At 39.2% G+C, this 26,705-nt stretch overlaps 3 protein-coding genes across 5 annotated transcripts; all 3 read left to right on the forward strand.

The window, feature by feature from the left end:
• The first annotated feature begins 212 nt into the window (after positions 1 to 212).
• Positions 213 to 10,842, forward strand: LOC145483340 (uncharacterized). 3 transcript variants are annotated; one of them, XM_081461843.1, is made up of 7 exons: positions 213 to 374; positions 1,826 to 1,917; positions 4,015 to 4,322; positions 5,841 to 5,985; positions 6,976 to 7,317; positions 8,283 to 8,437; positions 9,321 to 10,842. In XM_081461843.1, exons 2-6 carry the CDS (start codon positions 1,854 to 1,856, stop codon positions 8,396 to 8,398), a joined length of 975 nt encoding a protein of 324 aa, XP_081317969.1. In that variant the 5' UTR covers positions 213 to 374; positions 1,826 to 1,853; the 3' UTR covers positions 8,399 to 8,437; positions 9,321 to 10,842. The 3 variants fall into 3 exon arrangements, with proteins under 3 accessions (XP_081317969.1, XP_081317970.1, XP_081317971.1); XM_081461844.1 differs by lacking the exon at positions 9,321 to 10,842 and having other exon boundaries at positions 8,283 to 8,938; XM_081461845.1 differs by lacking the exons at positions 8,283 to 8,437; positions 9,321 to 10,842 and having other exon boundaries at positions 6,976 to 7,511.
• A 4,742-nt stretch (positions 10,843 to 15,584) lies between these two features.
• On the forward strand, positions 15,585 to 20,089 carry LOC145483344 (uncharacterized). The gene is made up of 2 exons (XM_081461849.1): positions 15,585 to 15,765; positions 19,591 to 20,089. The coding sequence occupies exons 1-2, from the start codon at positions 15,705 to 15,707 to the stop codon at positions 19,920 to 19,922; spliced, it is 393 nt and encodes a 130-aa protein (XP_081317975.1). The 5' UTR covers positions 15,585 to 15,704; the 3' UTR covers positions 19,923 to 20,089.
• Positions 20,090 to 22,999: 2,910 nt separating this feature from the next.
• LOC145483342 (uncharacterized) lies at positions 23,000 to 26,258 on the forward strand. Its single transcript, XM_081461847.1, has 2 exons — positions 23,000 to 23,225; positions 25,828 to 26,258. Exons 1-2 carry the CDS (start codon positions 23,168 to 23,170, stop codon positions 26,196 to 26,198), a joined length of 429 nt encoding a protein of 142 aa, XP_081317973.1. The 5' UTR covers positions 23,000 to 23,167; the 3' UTR covers positions 26,199 to 26,258.
• The last annotated feature ends 447 nt before the right edge of the window (positions 26,259 to 26,705 follow it).

Raw genomic sequence — 26,705 nt, forward strand, 5'->3', positions numbered from 1 at the left:
CCGCAGGAATGAAAAATGCATTTCAAAAGCACAGTGAATAAATGTACTTACTGCTTGCAGTTCGGGTTTTTATTGTTTCGTCGAGATTATCACTACATGTTATCCCGTCTCAGTTGAATGACCAACCAACGGCCAATTACATTAACATTTCGCAACTTGATTAATTCTGTTCGGAAACCCCCTCGGGCTTTTTAAATTTTTACGCAAGCGTATGGTTGTTCAAGTTTTCAAAACACATTTTTGGAACTCAAATCATCTATCTTGAGAAGCCTGAAAGAAACAACATCGTTTTCTGTGTATTCAGCATTACCCGGAGCTGTACATCTTGGTTGAGTTTTGCCTTCATTGATATGCTGTGAAGTTCAGGCAATGCGGTAAGTTTCGACGTGTTGGTCACCTGATAAACAGTTCTAGAATTTAAGTTCTAGAAGCGCAAAGTTGGTCATTTAGAAACTGGGAAATCTTTTCCTCCTAATTCTTAAAACGAACGCAAAATCTGTCCAAAACGTTGCTTGTTTTTTTTTTTTTTTTTTTTTTGCTTTTTCTGCAATGCGCGTTTGAAATGTTTCAAACATTTGAAAATCAAATCTATGAGTCGACTGAAAGTTAGTTGAGCATGACCGATCTGCTCACAGAAAGGATTTCATGAAAGAGGTCAAATGATGGCATTTCAAAGTTTGTTGAGGAGCCGAGGAATCTTTTTATTTCAATTAAGAATCCTTGGGTCTGACAAATGAAAAATATACGATCTGAGTTCGGCAAGATTACTTGAAAGTCCAACACTCTTGGTGGCAACTGATTTGGCACGACGTCACTCTTTCGCTTCAGTATACCGCAGTCAGTTGTGATACTTCTCCTTAACTCTAGCTAGTTTTCGAAGCTGGTTTTTCCATTTCTTTTATTATCGTGCCCAAATGAACATTTGGAAGTGAGCGAACTTTGGGCTGAATTGCATAGATACATTCTGTTCATTCCAAGACGACAAATGAAAGTCCGCATTAAGTTGGCTCAAACACTGAACAAATTTGCAACAGAAAATGAAATTTTTCGTCATCATTTAACAATTTTTAGCCGAAACCTACCAAAAGTAAGAAGATTAGATTTGCAGTGATCCAAAAGTTAATATTGTTGTCAAACGCACAATATCATTGCGGTCGTGTGGTCATAGTTTAAGGCACTCTAGTTGACATCTCAAGAGCACTTAAAAACCCGCGCATGTTTGTGTAAGTTGAAAATATTGTGCTATGCGAATTTTAACAGTCGTTTTACGAAATAAACTATCACAGATTGAGGATGGAAATAAAACAAACAACTCCGATGTTAATCATCTCGTTATGCTTGATTGCGCTCCGCACTTCACACATAATCTTTATCCTTCCAGGACATTGCTGAAATGGGCCACATAAATATATAAAACATCACTGTTCAAGGTTTTGAGAAATAAGTTCGTAGCGGGAGTTTATTGCGAGCTTCCGATTAGCCATAGGAACAGAAAAGTGCATAAGTATAAGCCAGCTGGATGTTTAAATTCAAGTAAATTGAACGCTTACCTTAAAAGAGCATGCAATATCTGTATGCTTACAAATTTTAGAATACGTCGATAAAGAAGGAAACAATCCTGCTTAACTCTGTCATTTTAGAGCATTGCCGCAGACGAGATTTTCCATTTTTGATTATCTTTCGCTAAGTGTATTCTCCCAGCACAACCCAGACGCAGAGAGTCCTTGTACAGCAATAGCTCAGTGGTCTGTCCGGATTTCATAATTTACTTTTTACTTATAATCTATAAATATATGACTATGATCCGTTATTTTTTGGTTTGAAGTTGAGAGAGTTTGAAGATTATAGCAAGAATGGGAAATTCATCGTGGTTCATAACACTTGCTATTGTGTTCCTCAGTGGACGTACAGTGGAAGGTAAGAAAAAAAGAGTCGAATTAGCTTGAGTACTTTTAAGGTGGCTGGCAATAGTGTCCTGCAATGCTAAGGGGCAATCGTTGCGATCATTTCTTTACAAAAAATGGCAATTTTGGGGTCGCAAATTTTAATGATTTTCCAATAGATTCTTGGCTTGTTTACTAAAATCTGCATGATATATTGATTTATGGAGGGCGTTTTTTGTCTAAATAAAACTACGAAAAAATTGTTGATATTACGTGAGATCGGTAAAATGGTCCATTTGTCAGTTGGTGAATTCATAATCGTACCTTTCTGGTACGCTATTGCGGTATGCCAGGCTCGTTTGGTCTCGCCATGGGGTTTTTGCCTCGACCACGTCTCTCCAAAATATGAACCACGGCTTGATTAAACTCGTTTGATGTTCCACCGAAGCGTACCGTACCTTACCATTTCCCCGGGGGGGGGGGGTACTTTGGGAATTTCTGGGTGGGGATGTGCCGCTGTGACCCTGGAACCCTTAGCCTATACCAGAGCTAGTTCAGCTGAAGTTTGCTAACCTATACTAGAGTAAACTTCCCAAATCCCCCCATCTATTGACACTGTTGAGGCTGATTTGCGTAAATTTAAACTTGCCGATTTGATTTTTTTATATTTTGAGTGGCAATTTCTGGTTTCCTTACTCCAGATAAAACCTTCAACCAACCAGTCAGTTTTATGAAAAACGATACCCTATTCTAGACCCAAACGCTCTGATTTACATACCCTATCCTAGAGTAAACTGCTTGAAAACCATACCCTTCACAGCGGCAAATACCTATACACATATATGGCAGTGCCCCCCCCGGACCATTTCATACTATATACTTAATTACAGGTCCTCCTGATGGAAACAGTTACATTTGTTTTCCCGAAATTTGGATTTAGCGCTTGCCACGTGACTGGAAAAGCAGCCAAAAAGAGCGCACGTTAGATTCAACCGAACTCCAGCTATATATGTTAGTTATGCGAGTTGTATACGTAACAATAGCCTCCATTTGGTGCGAAAATATGTTCAGATATTTATCCGCGGGCATTATCTGTTTCGAGAAGCGAACAGTTTTCCGAGAGCGAAGCTCCGAGGAAAACTGTGAGCTTCGAGGAACAGATAATGTCCAAGGACAAATATCCCAGCCTATTTTCGCCCCAAGTGGAGGCTATTGTGTTTATTATTCTTCAAACCTTTTTCGCAACGTGCGCAGTTTTGAAAATTAGGGAATATTTTCGGATATTCCCTAGTTTTAGCTTGGCCTATTCTGTCACGTGACGTGTTTAGACCAATCGCGCGCGAGCGAAAATATTTAATGGGTTATAATCTCGGAAATTCCACAGTTTTAGCTGGGGAATATTCGGTCACGTGACGCGTTTAGACCAATCGCGCGCCAGCGAAAATATTTGATGGATTATAACACGGAATATCCCACGAGTCACTTTTATTTTACTAGGTATACAAACGAACCTTAACGCGAGTGTTTATACCAAGAAAATACAAGTGACAAGTGGGATATCCCAATGTATAGCACGAGGGAGCATTGCATAACTATTTTATAGCATGCCATGAGAAAATACCGTGGCCAACACAATCACTGCGACATACGCGTCGCGCATGATAGGAAGGTTAGAAGTAATACCGTCAAATATTCAACGGCTTTCCTATATTTTGACTGCCCGTACTTTCTATGGCATGGTATAAATAGCAATATATATATACTAAATGTTTACTCAATCAGTCAGTAATTATGCAATTCAGTCAGGCAATTGATTTGTGAGTCAGATGTTTAGGCTGTCAGACAGTCAGTCATTTGGTCATTCATTCATCATTCATTCATTCGTTTGTTCGTTCGTGTGTTTTTTCGTTCGTTCGCTCGTTCGTTCATTCATTCGTTCATTCGGTCAGTCAGTCAGTCAGTCAGCCAGTTGCTAGGGATCAGTGAGTTTAGTTGTTCAGTGAAGTAGTAATCTAGCGAGCTAGCTGACCGCTAACTAGGTTGTTACTTCATGTTTGTTACTTATTAATTAAGTTTTACTTTCCTGACGCGGAAATGATGTGCACTGACGTAATTCTTTTACTTTATACAGGAGGACTACCTTGCGAAAACTTTGGCGTAGGGATAGGCGACAGAGCGAAAGTGAAGAATAGTCAGATGACCGCTTCCACAGTTTTAGGAAGCGACTACAGAGCCTTCAACGCCCGCTTAGATTCTCCCATAGACAGAGGATGGTGTGCCTCGGCAAATGGAGCACAGGGCAGCTATCTTGAGATCGACTTGGAAAGAGATTACGCGTTCTGCGGGATAAGAATACAGGGTGCGGCACATGGACACGTGAATACTTTCCAGCTGAGATTTGCTCGTGATAAAGAAGGTTCTTTTATTCCATTTGGCACGGTAAGAGATGATGTTACAACCGAAGATAGTCTGCAGTGCAGGCGTTATCTTGGAACGGATCGCTCGATAGACCAGGTTTTCGATTCCACCATCTTAGATTGTAATTGGAGTGCAGGGGGTGAGGTGGGGCTGGTGGGGCAACTCACGCCTACGCTCTCGGCAAATTTTCCACAACCCTCCACAGTTACCAAATCCAAGATGGCGGCCTAACACTCGGCTTCACGGGTCCACTCAATTTGCTAAGTATTTCCTTGTAGGCTTTAGGTCTCGAGTTCTCTAACTAAAGAAACCAGCTGGTATTTCCTTTTTAAAGTGTGAAGGGGTTCATTCAGTGAACTAAGATTCAACGAAATTTAATGGCCCTAGCCTGTACGATGTAGTAAAGGTTAAGTCTGTATACGAACTAAGTGGCCCATCAGGCCGACCCTTATCTCTGGTTTCAGAAGCATTAAGTGACTATGAGTTTTTCTTCTCCCCCCTGTATTGGGATGTTGGTCCATTGCAGGATTACCCCTAGTATTAAATTTGTCGGCACTCATTTATACACCTGGGAGGAGAGAGGCACTGTGAAAGTAAAGTGTTTTGCCTAAGAGCACAAAACAATGTCCCCGGCCAGGGATCGAACCTGGACCTATCGATCCAGAGGCAAGCATACCAACCATGAAACCACCGCACCTCCTCCTAGCCTGTAGTACAGTGGGTGCTTAATCATGAGATTTAGCCATAAGTGTAATAGCGGAGCTCCTGCGTGCCAAAGTCGGGCAAGCGGAGCCCCGTACGTTAGAAAATTTGGTAACCATTGATCTCAGGAAGTTGACCGCTGACCAGGTACTAGTTTCCCATTGGATCGCAGGTCATTACTCTGGGGGAGAAGGAGGGAGTACGTGCAAACGTAATTTAAGGCGGATCAACCCCTGCCGCGTTTTTGGGTATAGTTTGTTAAAATTTAACTGGAAAAATAGCGAAACCACACACTGAACAATTACATGCTCGCAATTGAGCATTCTGTAAGTTTCCGATCCAAGAAAAACAAATCCTTCTTTTCCTTTATGGTTAGTCACTGCGATCAGGAGCTCCGCTTTTAGGCTTGGCTAAATCTATAGATTAGTTGGTTTGAAGAATCTGAGAGAAAAACACATTACTCTTCTGTGATCACCGCTTTCGCAAAGCGTGTTTCCTGTTCCTCTCATACCACGAAGGACACATGGTTATTGATTAGTGCGGAAACGTGGTTTGAGCGCTGTCATGCATTGAAATCCGGGGATCGTGATTTCAAGTTGCGCGTTCTGACGACAATAGCTGGTGTTGTTTTCAGTAGTCCCGAGTTCTCTCCTCGGCCATGCTCGTAAACAGCCCAGTTGTCTGCTTTGTGCAAGTTGGGATCTGTAACCTTGTCTTAAATTATTTGTTTCACTGTTTGTTTCCCTTGGTCGTGAAAAGCTCTATTGGGGAGTGGTCCATCAGTATGATTTTTATTTATTTATTTATTTATTTATTTACATCTCTATTTTTGTTTAGACTTTTAGCAGGTTTACAGAGGAAGAGGAAAACGAAGAGTTTCATCCTACAACACCGTTTCCAGTCGGAAGTGTTGTTCGGCTTTACCCTTTAACTTTTTCGGGCACTGTACCTTGCGTAAGACTTGAACTGTACGGGTTTCCAGGTATGGAGCTGTGTAATGCCATCTATAAAGTAAATAATGATTATAGTATATGATTTTGTACGCTCATCACTGCGTTTAGCGAAAACTGCAAAGCTAGAGTGGCCTAGTTACTACGTCAGATATCCCGACCACGAAGGATCGAAATCGTTATACGGTGAGAAGGTTACTCGTCAGTTCGAGGATGCATTCATTCCTGCATTCACTCACTAGCAGATACTCGTTACACCAGTTAAAGTGATAACGAGAAGACCAAGTATTTGCTTAGAGCAGACAATAAGGTTACATCTAAAATAATAGGTAAATATATCCACTTAATGTTTCAAAGAAAAAAAGAGATTCTTAATTCACAAATGTAATAGGCGTTTCGAGTTTTCCAATTAATCTGTATACAGATATGATAAATGTTGTTTTTTACGTTTTATTAGTGAATGTCCAAACCTTAATTGTAACTGGACCAATACCTCCCTTTGGAGAGTAAGGCGCAATAAAGATATACTGTTACTGTTACTGTTACTGTTACTGTTACTGTTACTGTTACTATTACTGTTACTGTTGCTGTTGCTGTTGCTATTGCTGTTGCTGTTGCTGTTACTGTTACTGTTACTGTTACTGTTACTGTTAAAAAAATATATGTGACCTTAACACTGTACAATCCCTGAGCTTAGCGGAATAGGAGGGAAGGTCTAAACTTTTCATTTCCCTGCTTTTTACTTATGGTTCAAGTTTCAACTTCGTCTTTAGTGGGTCCCACCCTTTTCCGTGCTTTCTCTGTTATAAATATATGACGTGGAAGTTGCAAAGTACTTCTTGTTTTTTCTTCGAGTTCTCATCACCTAGGTAATGACACTTCCCGCTTAATTTTTCCCTGCCTCGGGCACCTTTACTCGGGGTTGGCGGCTTCCCCTCCACGCCCTTCCCAACTTAATTAATTTCTGGGTTGTGTGCTGCTGTTTGAATCACCCTCAAGCTATTAATTTGCTTTGTTTCCAGAGCCAACAGTCACATGCTCGCCACAGTATATCATTGCTGAATTCAAAAGAAGCAATTATCCGGATCTTGAATCCTCAGAGATGCATCTAACAGATACGAGTTGCTCGGCCGAGTCCGAAAACGACACTTACATAACCTTCCACATTCCTTTCCGAAATTGCTCTACTGTCAGGGTACAGACACCTGAGCACCTGGAGTACAGAAATCAGGTTATGCGTCGCATAACGCAGGGGGTAATTACGTACAAAATGGATATGAATTTTCCCATCACCTGCAGGTATGACCGGAATGTTACGTTGAACGACTTGGATATTGAAGTCGAAGAAGAGGAAGAAGAAACTGGTACGCACATAACACTTCCGTTTTTATGAGTCAGCAATAAAATCCCTAAAATTTGCTGCCGCTAATAGATGTGTCGGCGCTTTACTTTGGCTCATTACCATGAAGTGACCGTCGGCAGCCATTCACCACTCAACTCCATCTAGTAAAATAAGCATAAATAACTCGTGAAAAGAGTTCTTTGAGAGTAACTAACTGTCTTGCTCAGAAACTGAATATTGCAAAAATAGCGAAAAGAGTACTTCAGAGATAAGGTTATTATTTTCATTGGTCAAAGCTGGATATTTGGGAGTTACCAGTGTCTTAACTTCTAAGTGTTTAAAAATGGTGAAATACGAACTTATTGGCACCTTTTGTAAAATTTTATTTATTATTTATTATTATTTATTATTATTTTCTAAATTTTATTTATCATTTTATTTATTTATTTATTTATTTATTTATTATGTCCAAGTAGCTATAGATATATTTTTATTGTTCTTGATCAGCTTTTTGTAATATTTTTAACGTGGGTGTGGTGTCTAACGACTTTACCAACGAAATCAAATGTAGATGTAGATGTAGAAGGAGTGTGGATGCAGCGTATTCAAAAAAAGAGCTGAAACTCGGCTATCCGAGAAAAATAAATTATCTTAATTTTGCAACTACCTCATACACAGCTTGTTCTCTCTTCCTTGTGTTCTAAATTCCCCAAAACTAAAAATAAAAAAAAACTACCTGAGACGTTTGACCGAGGTCCAAACAATGACCTGGGTCATGTGTGAGCCCAGATAGTCCGGCGAGATAGCGATATGCCACCGCGCCTCCATCTTGTCTTTCTCATTCTGCAGGTGATCTCCATTTATTTCATCTTTATACCTCAAAGAAAACAATTATCCAATTTAGTGAAGTTGATTAGGTCCATGATTTTCCTTTAGTGAGTCGCTAAGTTACTTTCTCTTAAAGTATCTTTAATTTTCTATCCGCAGAAGAACCAGCCGATTCAGGTGCCCGACTTCAGCCTTGTCACTGGTTACTGGCTACTCTGTGGTTATCTGGAGCTTTTCTCTACCGGGCATCGGTGGCTGGACGCGGGCAGTTCTGATGATCAGTTCAGCAGTTCTTGTAATGATCGAGTTTCCAGGTACAAATAGTTTGTTTTTTCAATCCTTCTTCGATGGTAAGAGTTTAATTTATTCACTCCCTCGCGCGCTAAGATTTGCCTGACCACGATGATGTAGAATTTTTTTCACTATTTTTCGGTGTTCTTGTTTTTGTTCTTAGTGGTTTCATGACTGCTATGTCAACGTTTGATCACCATGATCACCTTCATCGTTATCGTTATCGTCATCATCATCGTCGTTTTTATCCTCATTATAATCACATCGTTTTGGATCCTGTTTTCAAACAGAATCACATTGTGTACATGTGGCTACTGTTGTTATGGTAGTATAATTACACCCAATGAGAAATGCCTTTCGATCATTTTTTGAGAAATGCATCGTTATCACACAGGAAAAACCCAGGCCATAAGTTACAGACTCAAAAGGAGTTTCAAATTCACTTCCAAATTCACTATTGCAAGGAAGCTGAATCAAGAATCGAATGACAAATCAGGAGTATGTCGCTTGACCTAATTTGTTACTGAATTCTGTGGTATTACCGCAATTTAACTACAAAAAGTAAACCAAAGTGTCAGAGACTGTAAGGTTGATTGAATGCTCTTGGCTTGATATTTAAGTTTAGACAGTCTGATCGAACAATGTGGAACAATGACTCGATCAAATTCCATTATGTTGTAGTGCTGTAACTGAACTAAGTATTAGCCAATTATAATTTCAGTTAGAGCGATTTTCAATTAAGTGAAGTAAAACCAAAACCAAACCAATTGCTTGCCAATTAGACCTCTTGGCCAATCTCAAACCGTCCTTTATTCTTATACGTGAAGACTTAAGTCGAGTGTAATTACACCAAAGTAGACACTACACTTGGGTTGGCACCAACGCACTTTTTCTTCTTTCTTATAGGTGGCATCTCCGGAAAAGTTTGGAAATTCCTGGAATTGGCAAGAAATATCTGAGATATCTTATAATGTAGCTGATTTGATAGGATTATTCACAAAACTTAGCAAAATCTAGAACAGTTTTTTTAAATCGTAAGTGTCTTATGGCATATGTAGGTCTGTAAAAAATTAGGCATTATTGACAGCGAAATGAAGCATCAAAGTAGATACAAGCCGAGGGAGGGGAGGGGGCGAAGAGAGTGAAAAGTGATCAAGTCTATGCTTATACGCTCTCGTAGTTTCCTTGCAATAATATCCAGTTTCATAACGGCAGACCATAATAGCAAGGTTCGTTTTCAGACCACAGCAGCTGCAATACTATATTCCTCGGTTTGGCATATATACCAGTATGGTTTTTACAGGACAATAGAAGACGAATCCTCTCGGGGTTATTTGCACTCCCTTGGCGCTTATTCGAATTTAAGATATCTCAGCCCTTTTCACAATTAACGTTTCTCATTAACATTGCAATGTAATTGCAAAGAAGATGAGATGAAATTTACAAACTGCTCGAAATTGCCTCACGAGCAAGCTGGGAGTTCTATTGTAATGTAATATTGGAATATAGATAAGAGAAGTTAACCGTTAAAATGGCTAAAGGGTGCTTTCATTCAAATGGCCATCAACCATGCAAATTTATTGGGAAAAAATCACTCTCTATTTTCCAATTGCCCGTAATTTACTCTGTTTGTCCCCCCCCCCCCCCCCCCCACCCCAAATTTTGCATAAAGTATTGTTGTGAAATACTCCTGGGAGGTCTGCATATTCCCAAGAGCATTTCACAACAATAGTTTATGCAAAATGTGGGGGGCAACCAAAGTGAATTATGGGCAATTGGAAAATAGAGAATGGTCTCCGATTCATTCTTTCGGGACGCCAAAATGGCCGAAGTGACGTCATGTGAAAACTCTCTATTGCTGTGCGTCATAGTGTGCCCAGAAGTATATAGTTTAAAGTTCTGTTATTTTGTAGTTTGTGGACTAGTGTAAACTAGTTTGCCGTTAGTTTTACAGTGCACGAATAAACTGCTGTTTTTATACTATTTGTGACAATATACAATGTAGATTTTCAGGTAAAAAGGCTGCAATAGGGTGGAGAAGATAAACCGGGAATCGTGATTTCTGAACTTGCCGGAAGCAGCGAGTAAGGGCAGCAAAAACGCTTGGACGCCATCAGGGAGGGAAACTTATTGAAAATGCGAGCTTGTCAGTAAGCGAGACCACTCTGTCACCATCTCCGTTATGCCATTCCAATAGGTTTATTCCCGGGACCCATAAAAGTTTCCACGGAAAACTGTCGCACAGAATATAATTTAGCGGAAATGAGCTTCTTCCATAATTTACCTATATAGTATAAAGCTTATTTATGGGAGTACCCCCTGGGGTGTAGGGTATTCTTACCCCAGACTAAACTGCCTAAAAATCATACCCTTTACAGCGGCACATACCTATATTATATATATGAGTACGCTCCCCACCTCTGCCCCCCCCCCCCCTCCTCCTCGTCTCCGAGGAGAGGACTGTTTTTCAAGTCTTCTAAACTTCCGTGTCGGGAAATTTCATTAGTACTCTGGTTTGTTTTTAACACGCAGTTAAACTTTGAGAGTTGATAAAACGTGTATTCCCTTCACTAGTATAGTCAAAACTATTGAAAGAAGTAGTAAATAAAAATTCCCCCACGATTTTTGCCTCATGTCGGGCAACAGTCTCCCAATTTCGATCAGCGACAAGCGTTGAAACTCGCCGAAATCGAACTCAAAATTTGCCCTTAACTTGCTAAAATTTTCGTTTCGACATACGAAGAAAAATATACTTTGAAGCGTTCTTTCGGTGTAATGAGAGAAAAGCACAAGAAGCGTGAGAACGATGACCCATTGATCGATAAAGTGAAGGCTCATTTTAGTTTAACACAAGAGCTTGTCCATTTTATATACAAAGGAGTCTCAAATGTTGCTCCGGCGAGAGATATCCTTTGCAAGATCTGAATTCCACCACGCCTGGGCCCAGCTTAGTAAGAAAATAGTTTTTGTCTGTGTTTGTTCTTTTCGATTTTCAAAACGCCTTAGCTTAGAGATGCCGTAGAAAATGAAAGAGCACAATCGTAAATGTAAGTAAGTGAGTAACTGAAGATCCTTTATTTAAACACGATGGGATAAAAGCATTACATGCTAGTACCTATAAGTGACCTACAAGTGAAACTGGATAAAATGTATCAAATGCGTAATCAGACTTGAAAGTAAAACCAATACAATACATGATATCAGGAGCCATAATCGGGGACGGAGACTGTAAGTCTCGGGATTCGCGCGTACCTATGATATGGGACAATTTTTCTATTTTTAGAACAAATTGCGCCATCCTGACGTCATATATCCGCGCGGATTCACGCACATGTCGGGGGTTCTCGCGTGGATGTTGTCACGTTGCGTGATCAAATGGTGAGAGTTGAGAGATTCTCTTGCGCATTTTTCACAGCGATGGCAGGGAATAAGGCAGGGAATACGAACCAGGGCGCTTATATGTAGTTTTATGCTCTGAGCTAACGGAAAAGGTGGGTTTTTCAGGGTCGAAAACAAGACTTCAATCTCGCGCTGGGAATGAATAATATCTGCTCACGCTAGTTGTAAACTTACGCGTATGTTTTTGCGTTTGTTCTGACTTAAGAATATAGCAAGAAAACTCTCTACTCTGGTATCAAGTTAATTTGTGAGTTTCTCAGACAATGATTCATCATAACCAAAACCTGTTTTGACGGTTTCTTATTGTTTCTGCTTGTTTGGTGAGTTTGCAAAAGTTTTTGAAAGGAAAGTCTGACGCGTACAATTAGCTCATTTGCATAGTGCAGTTCGTGCACTTTCAAGTCCGAGTCGGTGTTTTCAATTGTCAACAAATCTTGACAAAGATTTCTTTCGTTATCTTTTGTGCTGAGCTGCTGTAACAAATTTCACGAACGCAAAAAAGGCTACTAACATCATGTGTCTTTCTTCAACATAGCATAGTGAAGTTTTACACTGCGAAAATAAAAATAGACAAGGAGTTTTGATAACTCGATCAACAAAATCGAAATCGTTATTCCAAGTTGATTAAAGAAAGCGTCATCGTAACTTTGCTGATTATTTCTGCTTTATTCACATATTTTCAGTTTAGCTTTTAATATGTTCTCAAACATTTATCAATCTTAAACATATTTAAAAACTATAGAGTTATTGTTTGAGTTCGATGTACGCTTTCACACGAAAGTGCGGTGGAAGTACAATTTGTCATGTTTACTGACTGTACAAAACACGCATCGGCGGGCGCTCTCATTCATCGACAACAGAGAATTTACTGGATCTTTACACGAATAAAACTGAGCAGTATCTACGGACGTAAAGTTATTGGGCCTTGATGAAACATCAAGCATTGCTTACAATTCAAGCGAAACTCACACTAGCAATTATTTTGTTTTACTTTTCGGTCGCGATAGACTGACAAATTCCTCGCAAGCGTGTAGCAAGAGGAGCTAGGAAACTATGAAGTCCTGAAGCTCTGCTATATCTAAATATATCCAGCTAGTTTTTTGCTGTGTAATGGAAAAGCTGTTAATCTTCAGCATATGTGAAATTTAAAGTGGAGTAATGTACAGCTCATGTAAAAGAAGCATCCGTCGGAACACAACTTGGTCAGCGATATATGTAAGCTTACAGCGGTACATACCTAAATTCGACAGTCTTACTTGACTCAAACTGGAGTAGCTTACGACGAAAATACTTAAGCAAAATTCCAACAGACGTAACGCGTTGAGTTGTGGGCCAAAAACATGAAAAATTTTGGGAATTTCGGACGCCATTTCCCCCGCGCGACATCCGCAAAAATCCTCGCAGCATGTACGCGCGTGTGCCGCAGGCGATGGCGCAATTTGTTCTAAAAATAGAATTATTGTCCCATATCATGGGGACAACCCCAATACTAGAAATGGCGCGCGCTTACGGTCTCCGTCCCCGATTATGGCTCCTGATGATATATATGCAGTTGGACCCCGCCAATAACAGATTTGCACGTTGTCGTCATTCGACTACAACTACCAGAATTCCTTTCGTTTTCTCTTTGTTATTTAAATTTTGAATTCCCAGTGGGGTTTAAATAACAATTGCCCTAATTAACATAAGAAACAGAAAAAGTGAAGGATTCTGGTAGTTGTAGATAAATGACGCCATCATGCACTGATCGCCTATTCGAACTCGGTTACTTCGAATTTCTCGTTATTTCGAACTCATAATCATTTCCCTTGGATCTGTCCTTCAGTCATTTACTATCGGTTATCTGGTTATTTCGAACTCCCGCTATATCGAGCGTTTTTTTCGTTTTCCCTGAGGGTTCGAAATAGCGGGGTTCAACTTTGCTTTTATAATTAAAACTAATTTAAAGTTCAAAATCGGACATCTTCTTCACTACCGACTTTGCGAATCGACGATTAGGTAAACAACGTAAAGGAAACTCACGCGATACACCTACAACAATCTACAAAAGGAGAACACTCAGAACAGTTCGTAGCCTACCAAACACAAACGTTTGATAACCGTACTACTCCGCCGTCTGTCCCCCATGTATGAAGGATGGGGTTGCTGGTCGGAAATTTTGAAAAGAACCCCTAAGCGGTACTAAGATCTTGTTTTGTGGGTGTGGCTTGAAATTGCTAAAGCTTCTGCTGTGGGACCTTTTGAGGCTAAACACCTTTAGAGGCACCAAATCCTCTTTTTACCCCTAAAAGGTACGACGAGCACCCCTGTCCTTTTTATATGGACCCCCCCGGAATCTGTCATCCGACTTTTTAATGTAAATTTACTTCTCGTGACAACTCGTCGACAGCTATCAATTCGAGGTAATTAATGCAAAGAAAATGTTTTTCATTTATACCTTTGCTTAGAATCCATTCAATCTTTTTCCGTGAAAGATCGCAATAAGATCTATCTGAAAAAGCGATTTTTTTTTGTGACTCATTCTCAATTTTGGGGTATAGTTATACCTTAAAAACTGCTTCATTATTTCAAATGTAGAAAGACCACCGGGCAAACAAATAATATCTGATGAAAAGAAATATTTTGATGCAGGTGAACACCGTAAAAAAATATCATTAGAGAATACCGTAGAATGAAAATTAAAAATTCACCGCTCGATCTCCAAGCTTTGAGATTTTCTTAAAATTTCTAGCCCATCTCTAGTATAATCTTATGCTTCGCATACAGATTTCCAAAACTATGTAAACAAAAATCAAAAATGGAAAATTAACACAATTATAAATATAACACAAACAGCGGTGATAAACATTTTAAAAACATGCATTTTATGAACTTGACGTTTCGTATGCTAGCCAACATAAATTTCCAAAAGTATAACCGTTAAAATTTTTTGAAAAGCTATTTATACTATATCAATGGGGGTCTAGAACCTAGACAAAAAACATCTGCAGTAGCAATTTAAGACCTTTTAAACGGAAACTTTCTGCAGTGACACAATGGAAAAGCTTTCCTAATAAAGTAAAAGCTTTCACTGCTGACATAGACATTTTAACGGTTATACTTCTTCTATTTAACGAAGTCCTCGATATAACGAACGATATTCTATGTCCCGGCCAAAGTTACAGTAACGAATTCTTCGATATAACGAATATAATCCGGAGACCCATACGCAACATTTACCTCGATATAACGAATTACACTGTTTCCCTGTTTACATAGACAATTTTCTGTATAACCTCTACGTTGCGACATTTTTAAATCGCTATTCTGAAAGTGTCGTTCTTTTGTAAACAAAAGCTGCGCGTCTGCTCAGACGTGAAAATAACTGATACTGAAAGCCACCATGCCTTAATTAATTGCATCTCAAAACGTGGCACTTCTGGGTGACGAAAATTGCATTGAATTGCGTGACAGAAGTCACCTGTGTTAAAATCAATCATTAACTATGACCTCGATATAACGAACATTTTGGTCGTTTCCCCTCAAATTCGTTATATCGAGGTTTTCGATATAACGAACCCTCGATTTAACGAACAAATTTGGCCGGTCCCCAGCGACTTCGTTAAATCGAGGTTCTACTGTACAAAGAAGTTCGTAGAATAATATATATCAAAATACAAAGAAATCTCTACTGATGCATGTGGTTGCTAAGTTACACATGGAATCGCGCTCTTCGGATTGGCTGTTTGCAATCTCGTGTTTAGACTAATGAATATGCCTCCCTCCCAGACTCGATTATTCTCCTGAACAATCGCAGGGTGTGCCTCTTTTTGGAAGAGTCGCTAATATAAGAGCGTATTCAGCAACACCGAAGCAGCTTGTAACCTTCTTTCGCAAAGCTCTTTGACAGCCATGAAATCCGCCATTCATGTGATCATTGCCACCGTGTTCTTTAGCTTCTTCGTCTCATCGGGTAAGTAAATTAGCAAGATAACATAGCCATGCACTCGAAATTACAAATATCTAAGCGAACTTCAACATGCATGGTCTGTTGATTAGCGATGGCGCTGGGCAAGACTTATTTATTTAACTAGCTGGGTTTGTTGTAAGCAATTCTCGCGTTTTGGGTTTTAATCTCAAGTCAAGAGCCTGGAGGAAAGGCTGAAGCAGACTATTATCCTTTTTAGTTGCTCGAAACAAGTCGCCTCGATAGATAAGTGTTTTGTTCTATTTTTCAGTCCCCTACCGAAGCCCAGCAGGAAATGATTCCTATATTCACGGAATTTTGCCGTGTATCCACCTAAGGAAATTTCATCGTGCTTTTGATATCTTTAGTGCCCGAAGAAATATATGTTTATTGCATCCCTTCGCAAACAATGTTTCCCTGTAAAAGTTGTAATTTACATCGATCCACAGAAGGCTATGGAAAAGCACTGTGCACTGTTAGTTAACAAGTGCTTGGTCGGAGAAGTTCCCCTATACTTTAAAGACTATTTCCTGTTACGCTGCCAGAGCGACAACCAAAACGTTTTTAACAGATGCACTAGATCGTCAATCACTGACATTATACTTCCCAAATTTCATTTAGATGTCGCTAAAAAGTCTTTTTATTATCATGGTGCATGCACATTTAATAGCCTTCCAAAGAACATAAAGATTTTGCCGCCTAAGGAACGTTTCAAGGCTATCTCCGGTTTTTTTTCTTAGGTTATTTTTTAGAACATTTTCAATTCGATATCCAATTTTTATGAGAACGCTATTACCTTTTTAAGCTTTTTTAATTTTTTAAACATTTCAGCGTATCTTTTAAAGTAGTTAGTTTTTTATAGATATATATTATTTATACATGCTCTTTTTATTTTACGTTATACAGGGCCCCCGTTGATACCAGTCCTGCGACTGAAGGGGTCACCCTGTTTAAATATCGATTATTATTATTCTTATTCTTCTTCTTCTTCTTCTTCTTCTTCTTCTTCTTCTTCTTCTTCTTCTTCTTATTATTATTATTATTCACCAGATCAAATCCTCGGCTTTATCAACTTTATTATAGGGAGTTTCAGCAGTCGCAAAGGCAACTAGAATTTCCCAGCCCAGAAAAAAAGGTTTCCTAATAGCTGTTTACGCGCTTTATACGGCTTGTCTGCCATCACCTGGGTGAAACAACCACAGTTTCGCCTTTGTAACCTTTATCGTTCACAGCCATGTATCATTGTTTTGTTCGCGATTGAACTGGATTGAATGTGCTCTTTAAGTATCGATACATCTTCAGCCTCAAGGATAGTTCTTGACAAAGGGTTATAATTTGTATTCGTGTTGTGTTTGTAAAGACTTGAAAATGTACTTCAAAATATTTATGTTTCCTCTTTAAAAGGATACACATTTGATCATGATTGCTACAGTTAATGAAAAAGTTACGAGTTATTTCACCGTCAGTCGGGGTCTGCATATTCTAACCCCGGCCCGAGATAGAATTGTCAGCGAATAATAATTGTGCATTAATTGTTAAGCGAGGCACGTCTCAGTGTTAATTAAGAATTAAATGTAAGGATCTCCTTTAAGGCCGGGCTCGTTCTGCCAGCACCTTTAATTAATAAGTTATGGACTGCGTTAGGACAAGCATCGAGTGATTAAATGAGTTACTGGTTTACCGACCAAAATGACCGTGGCGGTCATTTTGTTCGTCCGTACTACTTAGCATTTTTTAAAACTGCCTCTTAAAAGTAAACATAAGTAATTATTAAAATATCACAGGTGGCATAAAATATATCAAAAAGGAAACATTGTGTTGGAAGACACTGATTTCTTCTACTTCCAAGGCTGCTGTCGATTATTCAACGTAACTGATAGCGAAAAATAAAACCATCACTTGAACTGAACTGTGTTAAGAATTCGTCATCTGCTGGTGAAAACGCTCACAGATGCAAATTATCATCAGACGGTGACCGCGGGAAAGGCGACATTGTTAAAAATCGATTCCAATGTCTAAAATAAATAAAAACTGAAAACAAAGTTTGCGACTTTGTTATAAGACGAATAAACATTTGAAAATGACTCAGAACGGTGAATCTGCCTTTCTAACACCTGGCAACCAAGTGGAAGCGTGACAAATACGAACTGTACAATATTGCGGGCGATAGCATCAGCTGTTTTCTATTTTTTTAAATTTTTTTGTTCCATTTAATTCAAACTACCTGTTATTAAATTTCCTGCTTTCCTATTGGTTCTTTTCTTGTCTGTTATAAGCGCATAGCGGGCAGCTGTCCTTATTTGCCTGACAATTTTGTTCTAATCATCAAATATGAAGAGCACTTGCAATTGCCAGTAAAAATATCACTACTAACTCAACTAAGTAATACACAAGATAAGTAAGATAGGTTCATGAAAGTTTGCTTAATTATCTTTAGTAGTTTCGAAGTGAGTTCCTTCGTTTCGACATGCTCTGAATGAAATGTAATAGCCAAAACAAACACAAAGGTGTTACTGACTAGGGCTCTTTAATTGGAAAGAAATGCGTTGAAGAGATGCAGACAGGAAAGGAGACATAAGATTGTGGCTGATCTATATCATTGAAGCTTTATATATTCACCTGTTGCTGGCAATTTTCATTATCTACGGGTATATCACGAACTCACAATTAAGGTGACCACCTCCCACTGGGCTTGATAATAATACACCGGTATATGGGTTCCAATCCCACCAGGCTCTATTTTAGCAACTGCCTAAGTTGCGTACATAACTGGAATGACCTCTCGTGTCTGTAAAGCAAAACTGATTTTTTAAGGTGTTTGAAACACGAAGTGACGAAATGGCACTACAACAATTGAGTAGCCTAAATAGCGCTCCGGTTGGCCTAAAGTAGGCGCTCCGCGAATAAATAAATAAATAAAAACAGCGCTCCGGTTAGCCTAAATACACTGAGTCGACACTGTCGCAGAGGGAAACTCTCAATAACAAGGGCTGCAGTCACTGACACCAACGTTGACTTTTACTCATGGTGCCATTTCGTCATTTCACCATTTCATGTTTTTAACCATCCTCGATGATCTAGGAGCAGTTAATCATGTCGCGAGGACAAAAAATCGGCGCGTGAATGTTTTCACAAAAGTTTACAAGGACGTGCAAAAGAGGGAAGTTTACAAGGACTAGCCCGTGTACATCCGCCCCCCTCCCCTCAAAAAGTCCGGGAAGAAGGACTTTCTCTCCGATTGTTTGAGGGGAAGGTGCGGATGAACACAGGCTAACAAGGACGTGCGAAAGAGGGGAGTTTACAAGGATGTGCGAAAGACCCCCTCCTTCGCGCGTCCTTGTAAAACCTTTCTCTAGCGAATTTTTATCCTCGCGCTTGATTAACTCCTGGTCTCAATGGGGTTAATCGTTAACCGTAAAACGGGCCAAAAAATTGGAAGATTTAAACCGTTAGCCGAAAAATAATTGGCAGATTTTAACTCTTAGCCGAAAAAATATTAACCTCACATTTATTTTAACCTTTTAAGGTTAATATTCTAGTAACTTTTTTAAAAAACAGTTACTAAAGAGATTATGTCAAGATATCTTGTCAAGACCTGTGGTTTGTTTGTTTAGGGAAAAGCCGGGAGACTTGGTAGTAACTATATATATTAGAATTCTAATAATAATAATAATAATAATACCTTTTTCCACCCCGGGAAGGTCCTAAGACCTTAAATATGCTTTACGATAATCAAAATAAATTTTTAACTTTTTAAACGATGAATGATGATGGTGGTGGTAATTAATATCTAAGATTTCTTTTAACCGCTCCTGATTTTCTTTTGTGCAGTGATGAGCCTGGAATGCTATAAATGCAGCAGCCTAACAAGCTGGGATGAATGCAGACAGGAGAAGAAAGCCTGCCCAGGTGTCCTCGATCGCTGCATTAAAGCCTACGTCAAATATGGTGACACCGAACGCTTTCAAAAGTACTGCGGTATAGAGGCACAGTGCAATAAAAATATCAACCCAACTTGCAGACTTGCCGAAGCAGTCGGAGCTAGCGAGTGTACAGTCGACTGCTGCGAGGGTGACCTGTGTAACGCTGGCTCAACCGCCGGGATCAGCGGTATGGTGATGATGGCATGCGCAGTGGTGGTACTGGTTTTCTTGAAGGCTTAATAAAGACTTGCTAGCATGTCAAAGTCTTTGTAGCAACGAACTGTAGTAATTAGAGAAAACTAAAAGTAATGATCATTATGGTGGTTTGTAACGTAACCAAATGGATTAAACTGACGGTTTTCGCAACATTGAATGGTATGCGTTTCTTTGATAAGAATCATTCCAAAATTTGCATCATTAAATTAATTTTCTGGTCGTTTTTTTGATGAATCACGGACGGTAATCCCCCCTTAACTTTTATTGAATATCTTGGTGGCGCTATAAAACAGTGTTTATATCCGAAAGAAACGACATAATTAAAATGCGTTTGTAGGTTCTCCTCAATGTTTAAGGTAACTCCTCTGAAATAAAAGTGACGATAGATTTTTGTTCAAACTTGGTCCACTGAATATTTGTCATATGATAACTTGAAAATGCCCCATTTTGGCATTATTCAATGCTTATTATAAGAACGCATTCCCAGTAAATGTAAAATCTTTGTGAACCCAGACTCATAAGAACACGCATTAAACTACAGTCAATACATTGTGTCGGACACAAATAAACATTTTAAGTTTGATTCAGGCAGAAAGCTAAATCCTTGATTAAAAATTTGAACCAAATTTCTTGACGGGGTTACCGACTGCAAAATAGAAAAGACCACAGTGTATCTGCTATTTTTCTTATTTATTCGATTTTCAGCAAAAGAAATTAGATCAATCTTTTCTCACGCAAAGCTTATGATTAGTTGATTACATTGACTGGAAAAAAAATTGGGGTGCCCGTGCTCGTTGGTGAGCTAGAGCCATTTTTCAACTGACAGAGCTCAATATTCAGGCAAATCCACCATGTTTTCAATATGCGCGTGCACGAGCGCGCGCGCTAATGACGCCATAAATTATGCGCAGTAAGGATTTGCAATGCAAATGTGAGGAATGACCTTAAAATGCTTGTTTACTTCGGAAGATAATTCGATACGGGAGGTAAAGAAAATGACAACAATTGACAATTCTCGGCTGACCTTTAATTTTGGAAGTTTTTCATTTATCATGCAGTTTATAAGATTCAAATCTTACACAAAGAGAATATCCCAGTTCACTTTTATAGGCCTTAATCAGCATTGCCGCTATGATCACAAATAAGGAAGCCTCGACTGTGCTCTGTCCTGTTGTAAAGCACGCAGGAAGCGGTAGAGCACGATAGAAGTGTAGGTGAAATCAAGAGACGTAGTCGAGAGTTTTTCCCTACTGCTTGAGTGCTCTACCACTTCCTAAGTACTTTACAACAGAACAGAGCACAGTCGAAGCTTCTTTATTTGTTTCATGATAAAGAATCCGATAATTTCCCCACAACTTTGGCTGAATTTTCAAACCAAACTTTATTTTCCGAACGAGTAAAAGTGGCGTCAGCCATGCACTGTTCTCTGATATAGCACGCTAAAATAAGCCAATCAAAATTGTTGTTAGAATTGTTCAAGTAATTTGATTGGCTAACGAAGCGGCAGCTGTCAGTCACAAACTGGACTTCAGTTAAGTTTTCGGCCGTTTGAGTAGTTTGAGCGGCTTTCGGGAGAGGAACAATGCCTTCAGAGTTCGCTTTTAGCTTAATTTTTAAATACGTACCTAAAGGCAGGTGAAGGTTTATAGTCCAGAGGAATCCGGCCGTATTGTGGCCCATTAAAACGTGCACTTTTCCAGGGGAAATTACGAAACGCAGAGCTCAAAGCTTGCGGATGAAAATGCGAAATGCCGAGTTGAATTTGAAAGGAGCTACAGTTATTTGCAAGATTGCCCGAGCTAGCGTAAAAGTTAGAAAGGCTAAACGGCTCCCACTGGTTGTACTCCGAGCACAGAAGAGAACATCAGAGCAAGCTTTGCACTGACCACTCGTCGGTTCACTTCACTGAGATGACCGAAGAACGAGCGTTACTACACTGTATGTAAGTGTTGTTTGAGCAATTGAGCATTTTTACAAAAATAAAGCTGCTCATCATAAACAGAGACAATTCAATTGTTGTTTTCTGTCGTTGTTTTATTTCTTAAGTATAATTTCTGCCTTCGTAACAAATATAATGTCTTTTATCGAAGCACTGTTTTGGTTGAGAATTTGTTTGTTTCGCTACATGTTTTGTCGGCGGGAATCTAGCAAAACTTGTTATTTTAGTACACTTTTAACACTACTGTTGCTAACAATGGTCTCTGTGAGCCATATTTACTACAGACAAATAGCTCGCTTCCATTGGGGCAAATTTGTCAAAATTCCGAAGCCAAAATTTGAAAACCAACTTACCGTCATCAACCCGTGCTCTGTTCTCTAATAAAGCACGCTCTTTCAGCCAATCAAAGCACGCGTTATATGGAAACTTTATTATAATCACTGAGGCTGCTCTGTGACAGCTGACAGCATCATCAGGCACAGCCGGGTGGTTAGGGCACCGGACTTGAAACCAGGAGGTCGCGGGTTCAAGTCCCGCTCTGACTACTTAGCTGGAGCTGTATCTCGGCAGACCCAACTGACTCAACTCTTTAGTCATGCTTGTCTGCCTCCCGCTAGTTGGGATTTTTAAGCCTATTATGTTTAGTTGATGTATCTGTTTCTTTCAGTTCAAGTGATATGCCTGAGAACTAGCTAGGCTAAGCGCATTGACCACTATAAACAATAGCATTTGAACATTTTGAACATTTGAACAGACGGTACGGCGAAGGAGCGCTGCGGTACAAAGGGACTGGGGCCGGGTTATCTAGTCTTGTAAGAATCTCGATTAGTATAGTATATACCACACAAGTGAATAGTACTTTTCCCGCACGCTGATTGGCTAGCTCGGAGGTGATTAGCCAAGTACTATTCGCCTTCGAGCGAACTACTTTCACGTGATGGCACAATTCTTTCAAAGGAAATATCTTTTTTTTTAGTTCCACACATTCAAATATTTATTTCAAAAGAAAAATAAGAATCCTGTCCAGAGTAAGCGCTCTTTCTCCAATAAGCGCCTTGGACCGAATCATTATGTAACAGGTTTTCTTCAACGGAGATCCGATCTTTACAGATTCAATTCAGTCATATTCCGATGGAGTCTACGTCAGAAGTGAGCGCCAATTCAGTTGACATGCAGAAAATTTATCTGTTTATGATTGGTTAGAAGTATTTTATACCACATAAATTTCACTTGCTAATTTACGGATTTCCCTCAACACATGAGAGACCATTCTCCGTATGGAAACAGATAGTAAGTTCCGTTCTATTATCATACCGCCGACTACCAAGCTATGAAACCCATTAAGTTTCTCCTTATCATCTCATTGGTTTTCTTGTTTATTTTCTCAGGTAGGTGGTAAATACACTAGGACCGTAGCAACTTATTCGGACCGATAACAACAGCAACAATAACATTAATATCTTCTATATCCCAGTTCTGCCAGTTCGCTTTTATAGGCCTTTATCAGCTAAAGTCGGGACCAGTCGTTCAGGTAACCAGATTAGCGGGCCCGTACGTAACCAGTATAAAGCAAACCGCGGCACTTGCCTCAGTCATTATTTTTTTATTTTTTTTTATTTTTTTTTTCGCTTTTGTTGGTCTTCTTTTTAAAAGGGGAAGGAAAAACACTGCTAAATACCTCACTCATGATTTTTTCTGGCTGCGGCCCTGGTCAGTCATTCTACACACCGTCGAACAATTCATTTTTTAATCGGGTATAAATAATCTAGTTTCTACAGCAATAGCTTCAAAAGCTATGTTTGACTTGAAACTAAATGATTTCAAGCCCTGTTAATGAAATAGTTGGGAATTTAATATGGCGATACTTAACCACCCGTATAATTATTTACTTCAAACAACTGTCTTCTTACGGCTGTTGTACCACCATGAAAGAAGCGGGACAATTTTTTCATCACTAAAATCAATTTGACTTGGCTCGTTGACATAATTATGGGAAAACGTAATATTTAGTACATTTTCGAGCTTTATATGTAATTTTAGGTTAGTATTGCTTTCAGTAACTGCTTGCTGTTGTTCCTTCAAAGTATTCATTTATTCAACCAAATTTCTTAGCTAGCGTTCTGAATATATTTTGACATAAAAAGAAGAAAGAACAATAGAAAAATAGTCGTTCCCAATATCTTGCTGTGTTTCAATCGCAGGACACGTTTTATTTTCCTTTTTCGTCGTAAAACGCAATCCGTTTATAACAACGTACGTTTTCTTAAATTAAAACGCGAAATTAATTTATGCATAATTAAGACCTCTTTTCTGACACATAGTGAAACTCATCCGCGTAGTACTCGAAAACACTGTTCCACTGTATACCGTGCAGGGACACTCGCAAGGAAACGTATTAAAGAAGTTTTGTTGTGTTAACGTTACGCTGAAAGCGGACTCCGGTCCGTAATACGGGTGTCTATTCAGCTACGCTGCTTTGATGAATCCAACTGATAAAACGGCTGTATGCATCTGTTGGGTTATAAAACTGCAAACATAATGAAGACCGTAACAATAAGACAATTGAGGGTTCTAAAAAGGAGGTACAGGGTATAAATCTCATTTCGCAGCCAACAGTTTGGCTTAATTCCTTTTCCCAGCCTATTTCTTTTTACCCAAATCCATCTCATTCACGATTTTTGTGTTTGTGATTCCCAGTCCAAGGGACCCAAATCCAATTTTCCCAGTGAAAAAAAGGGAAATCCCATTTTCCATTTTAACCCTTCTGGCCCCTAACGATTAAAAATCAAAACTAGCTGAATGGCGTTATTACAGCCAGTCGTCATACACCAAGATTTTGTAAACATCAGTTCTTACACTAGAACCCTAGACAGCTAATACATTCATCGCAGGTGAGACCGCTAATTCAACATACCGGTAATCGTTCGCACACTCTTCTACTGGAAAGAAACGTTGTGAAACAGTGAATTATTTTGCTCATAAACACAACACAAGGTTGTAATGTGTAGACTATAACGAGTAGATACGTACTCCGTAGACTGTTTTCTTTTTTTTTTTTTTTTATCTGTAGTGTAAGTTTAATTGTAATTGTTGTAATTGTTCGAGCAAATTAATAAAAATAAAATAAGAAATAAAAAAAATAAACACAACACTACTACACTGACCTGACTCGACATTGCTGTGTTATGTTCTTCAGTGCCCTTTCCTCGCTCTACCAATGCAGGGCAAAGTTGTTGGAAAATTAAATCAAATGCTAATCCAGGACTTAAATTTAACCAACTGAATTTTTTTTCCTTTTCAAACTTAAAACGGGTTATTCGCTCTAATTCAAGTTTCGATAAGTTTGCCGAGTATCGAGATCAGTCAAATTAAAAAAATTGAACTGAAAGAAAAACATTAATTATCAGAAGTCATATCTATAACTTGTAAAACGGAATTAAAAGTTGACGCTAAGTTACGATGGACTACTATCCCGTCTGGGAGGTGGAGGGAAAAATAGCAACCATCCGCTTGAATTCATGCCATCAATATTTTCCTGGACTCCCTGTCAACTACGCTAACAAGCTGCAGCTTCAAAAGCCGTTTTGGGAATTGCAGATGTAATATATCAAACACGAGAGACGGTGTTTCATCGGGATATCCAAACACCGAGAAGGGAGTTGAAAATAGGACGCGCATCGGAGTATTTTTGACGAAATTCGAGGTGTTTGGATAGCCTATGAAACACTGTCTCGAGTGTTTGATATATCTTCTCAATCGAAAGGAAAACTAAGGAGTAAACAGACAAGTAAAATCATCAAATTCTATGCTAATTAAGACCGGGTATCCAAACCTCCTTCACGGTTTTGATTTTCTTTGTTTTGACTTGATGAATTATTAATGAGTTTGAGAAAGACAGATCTTTCTTCAAATCTGTAGCAAATCGGTACTTCCAGTTTTCACTCTATTTCTGTTTCGTATACTTATTTATTGCACGCCATTTCTCCATAGCAACAAGCCTCAAGTGCTACAAGTGCTACAGTGAAACGTCTTGGAATCAATGCGACGATATCCGAGAGACAGTTACCTGTCCTGACGAACATGAAGAAGCGTGCTCTAAGGTGTTCTATAATCATGAGCTTCATGACAGAAAAACTCACACAAAGTTCTGTGAGATAAAATCACAGTGCACGAGTACAAGTAACCCCGTATGTAAAGCTGCGGAGTCTCATAAAGCAGAGTGCGAGGTTCATTGTTGCACGCATGACCTGTGTAACGCTGGCTCAGCTACGGCGATCAGCGGGATCCTGCTGGTTGCATGCGCTGTGTTGTTGTTGGTGTCTCTATCGCTGGAAGAGGATTTCAACGCATCAAGGCACTAGAATAGGGAACTTGATGGAGGCTCGACTTGAATATTACTATAACTCTCTTGAACTATTCCAATTTTCTTAGTTGCTTTGTTAATAGTTGCTTTGTTTGTTGCTTTGTTAATAAAGTATTAAATAGTTCCGATTTGACATGCGAGTTGCAAGTGGCAAGTTGGAGTTACGATTTGGGCGTTTGAGACGAAAGTTCCCACGTGCACTTTTCTTCGCCCGAATTCAATTTCAATTTGTATTACTTTCTTCATAGAAGATGGGGACATTGGACCACTCTAAATGTTGCTGCAGATATATGGAACTCCTTAGAAATTACGCTCAGAGAATCGCCAACAATAGCGGCATTTAAGGGTGGTCTTTCCAAAGCCGCACTTTAATTTGTAGTTTAATGTAGCAAGCATGATGCATAGTTTTTTAACATTGTCTCCTTTTGTTCTTATCTATTAATACGTTTATATTTTTAGTTCTGCATAGTTAAATATTAGTTTAGATTAATCTTAATTGAGGACC

Source organism: Orbicella franksi, chromosome 4 (assembly GCF_964199315.1).
Source record: "Orbicella franksi chromosome 4, jaOrbFran1.1, whole genome shotgun sequence".
NCBI lineage: Eukaryota > Metazoa > Cnidaria > Anthozoa > Scleractinia > Merulinidae > Orbicella > Orbicella franksi.

Bases quoted from the DNA above. Each gene is read 5' to 3' on its own strand.
- LOC145483340 (XM_081461843.1), top strand. From the start codon at position 1,854: ATGGGAAATTCATCGTGGTTCATAACACTTGCTATTGTGTTCCTCAGT. The intron at 1,918-4,014 runs GTAAGAAAAAAA...TACTTTATACAG, and splicing joins CAGTGGACGTACAGTGGAAG to GAGGACTACCTTGCGAAAAC. The intron at 7,318-8,282 runs GTACGCACATAA...TTCTATCCGCAG, and splicing joins AGAAGAGGAAGAAGAAACTG to AAGAACCAGCCGATTCAGGT.
- LOC145483344 (XM_081461849.1), top strand. From the start codon at position 15,705: ATGAAATCCGCCATTCATGTGATCATTGCCACCGTGTTCTTTAGCTTC. The intron at 15,766-19,590 runs GTAAGTAAATTA...TCTTTTGTGCAG, and splicing joins TAGCTTCTTCGTCTCATCGG to TGATGAGCCTGGAATGCTAT.
- LOC145483342 (XM_081461847.1), top strand. From the start codon at position 23,168: ATGAAACCCATTAAGTTTCTCCTTATCATCTCATTGGTTTTCTTGTTT. The intron at 23,226-25,827 runs GTAGGTGGTAAA...ATTTCTCCATAG, and splicing joins TTTCTTGTTTATTTTCTCAG to CAACAAGCCTCAAGTGCTAC.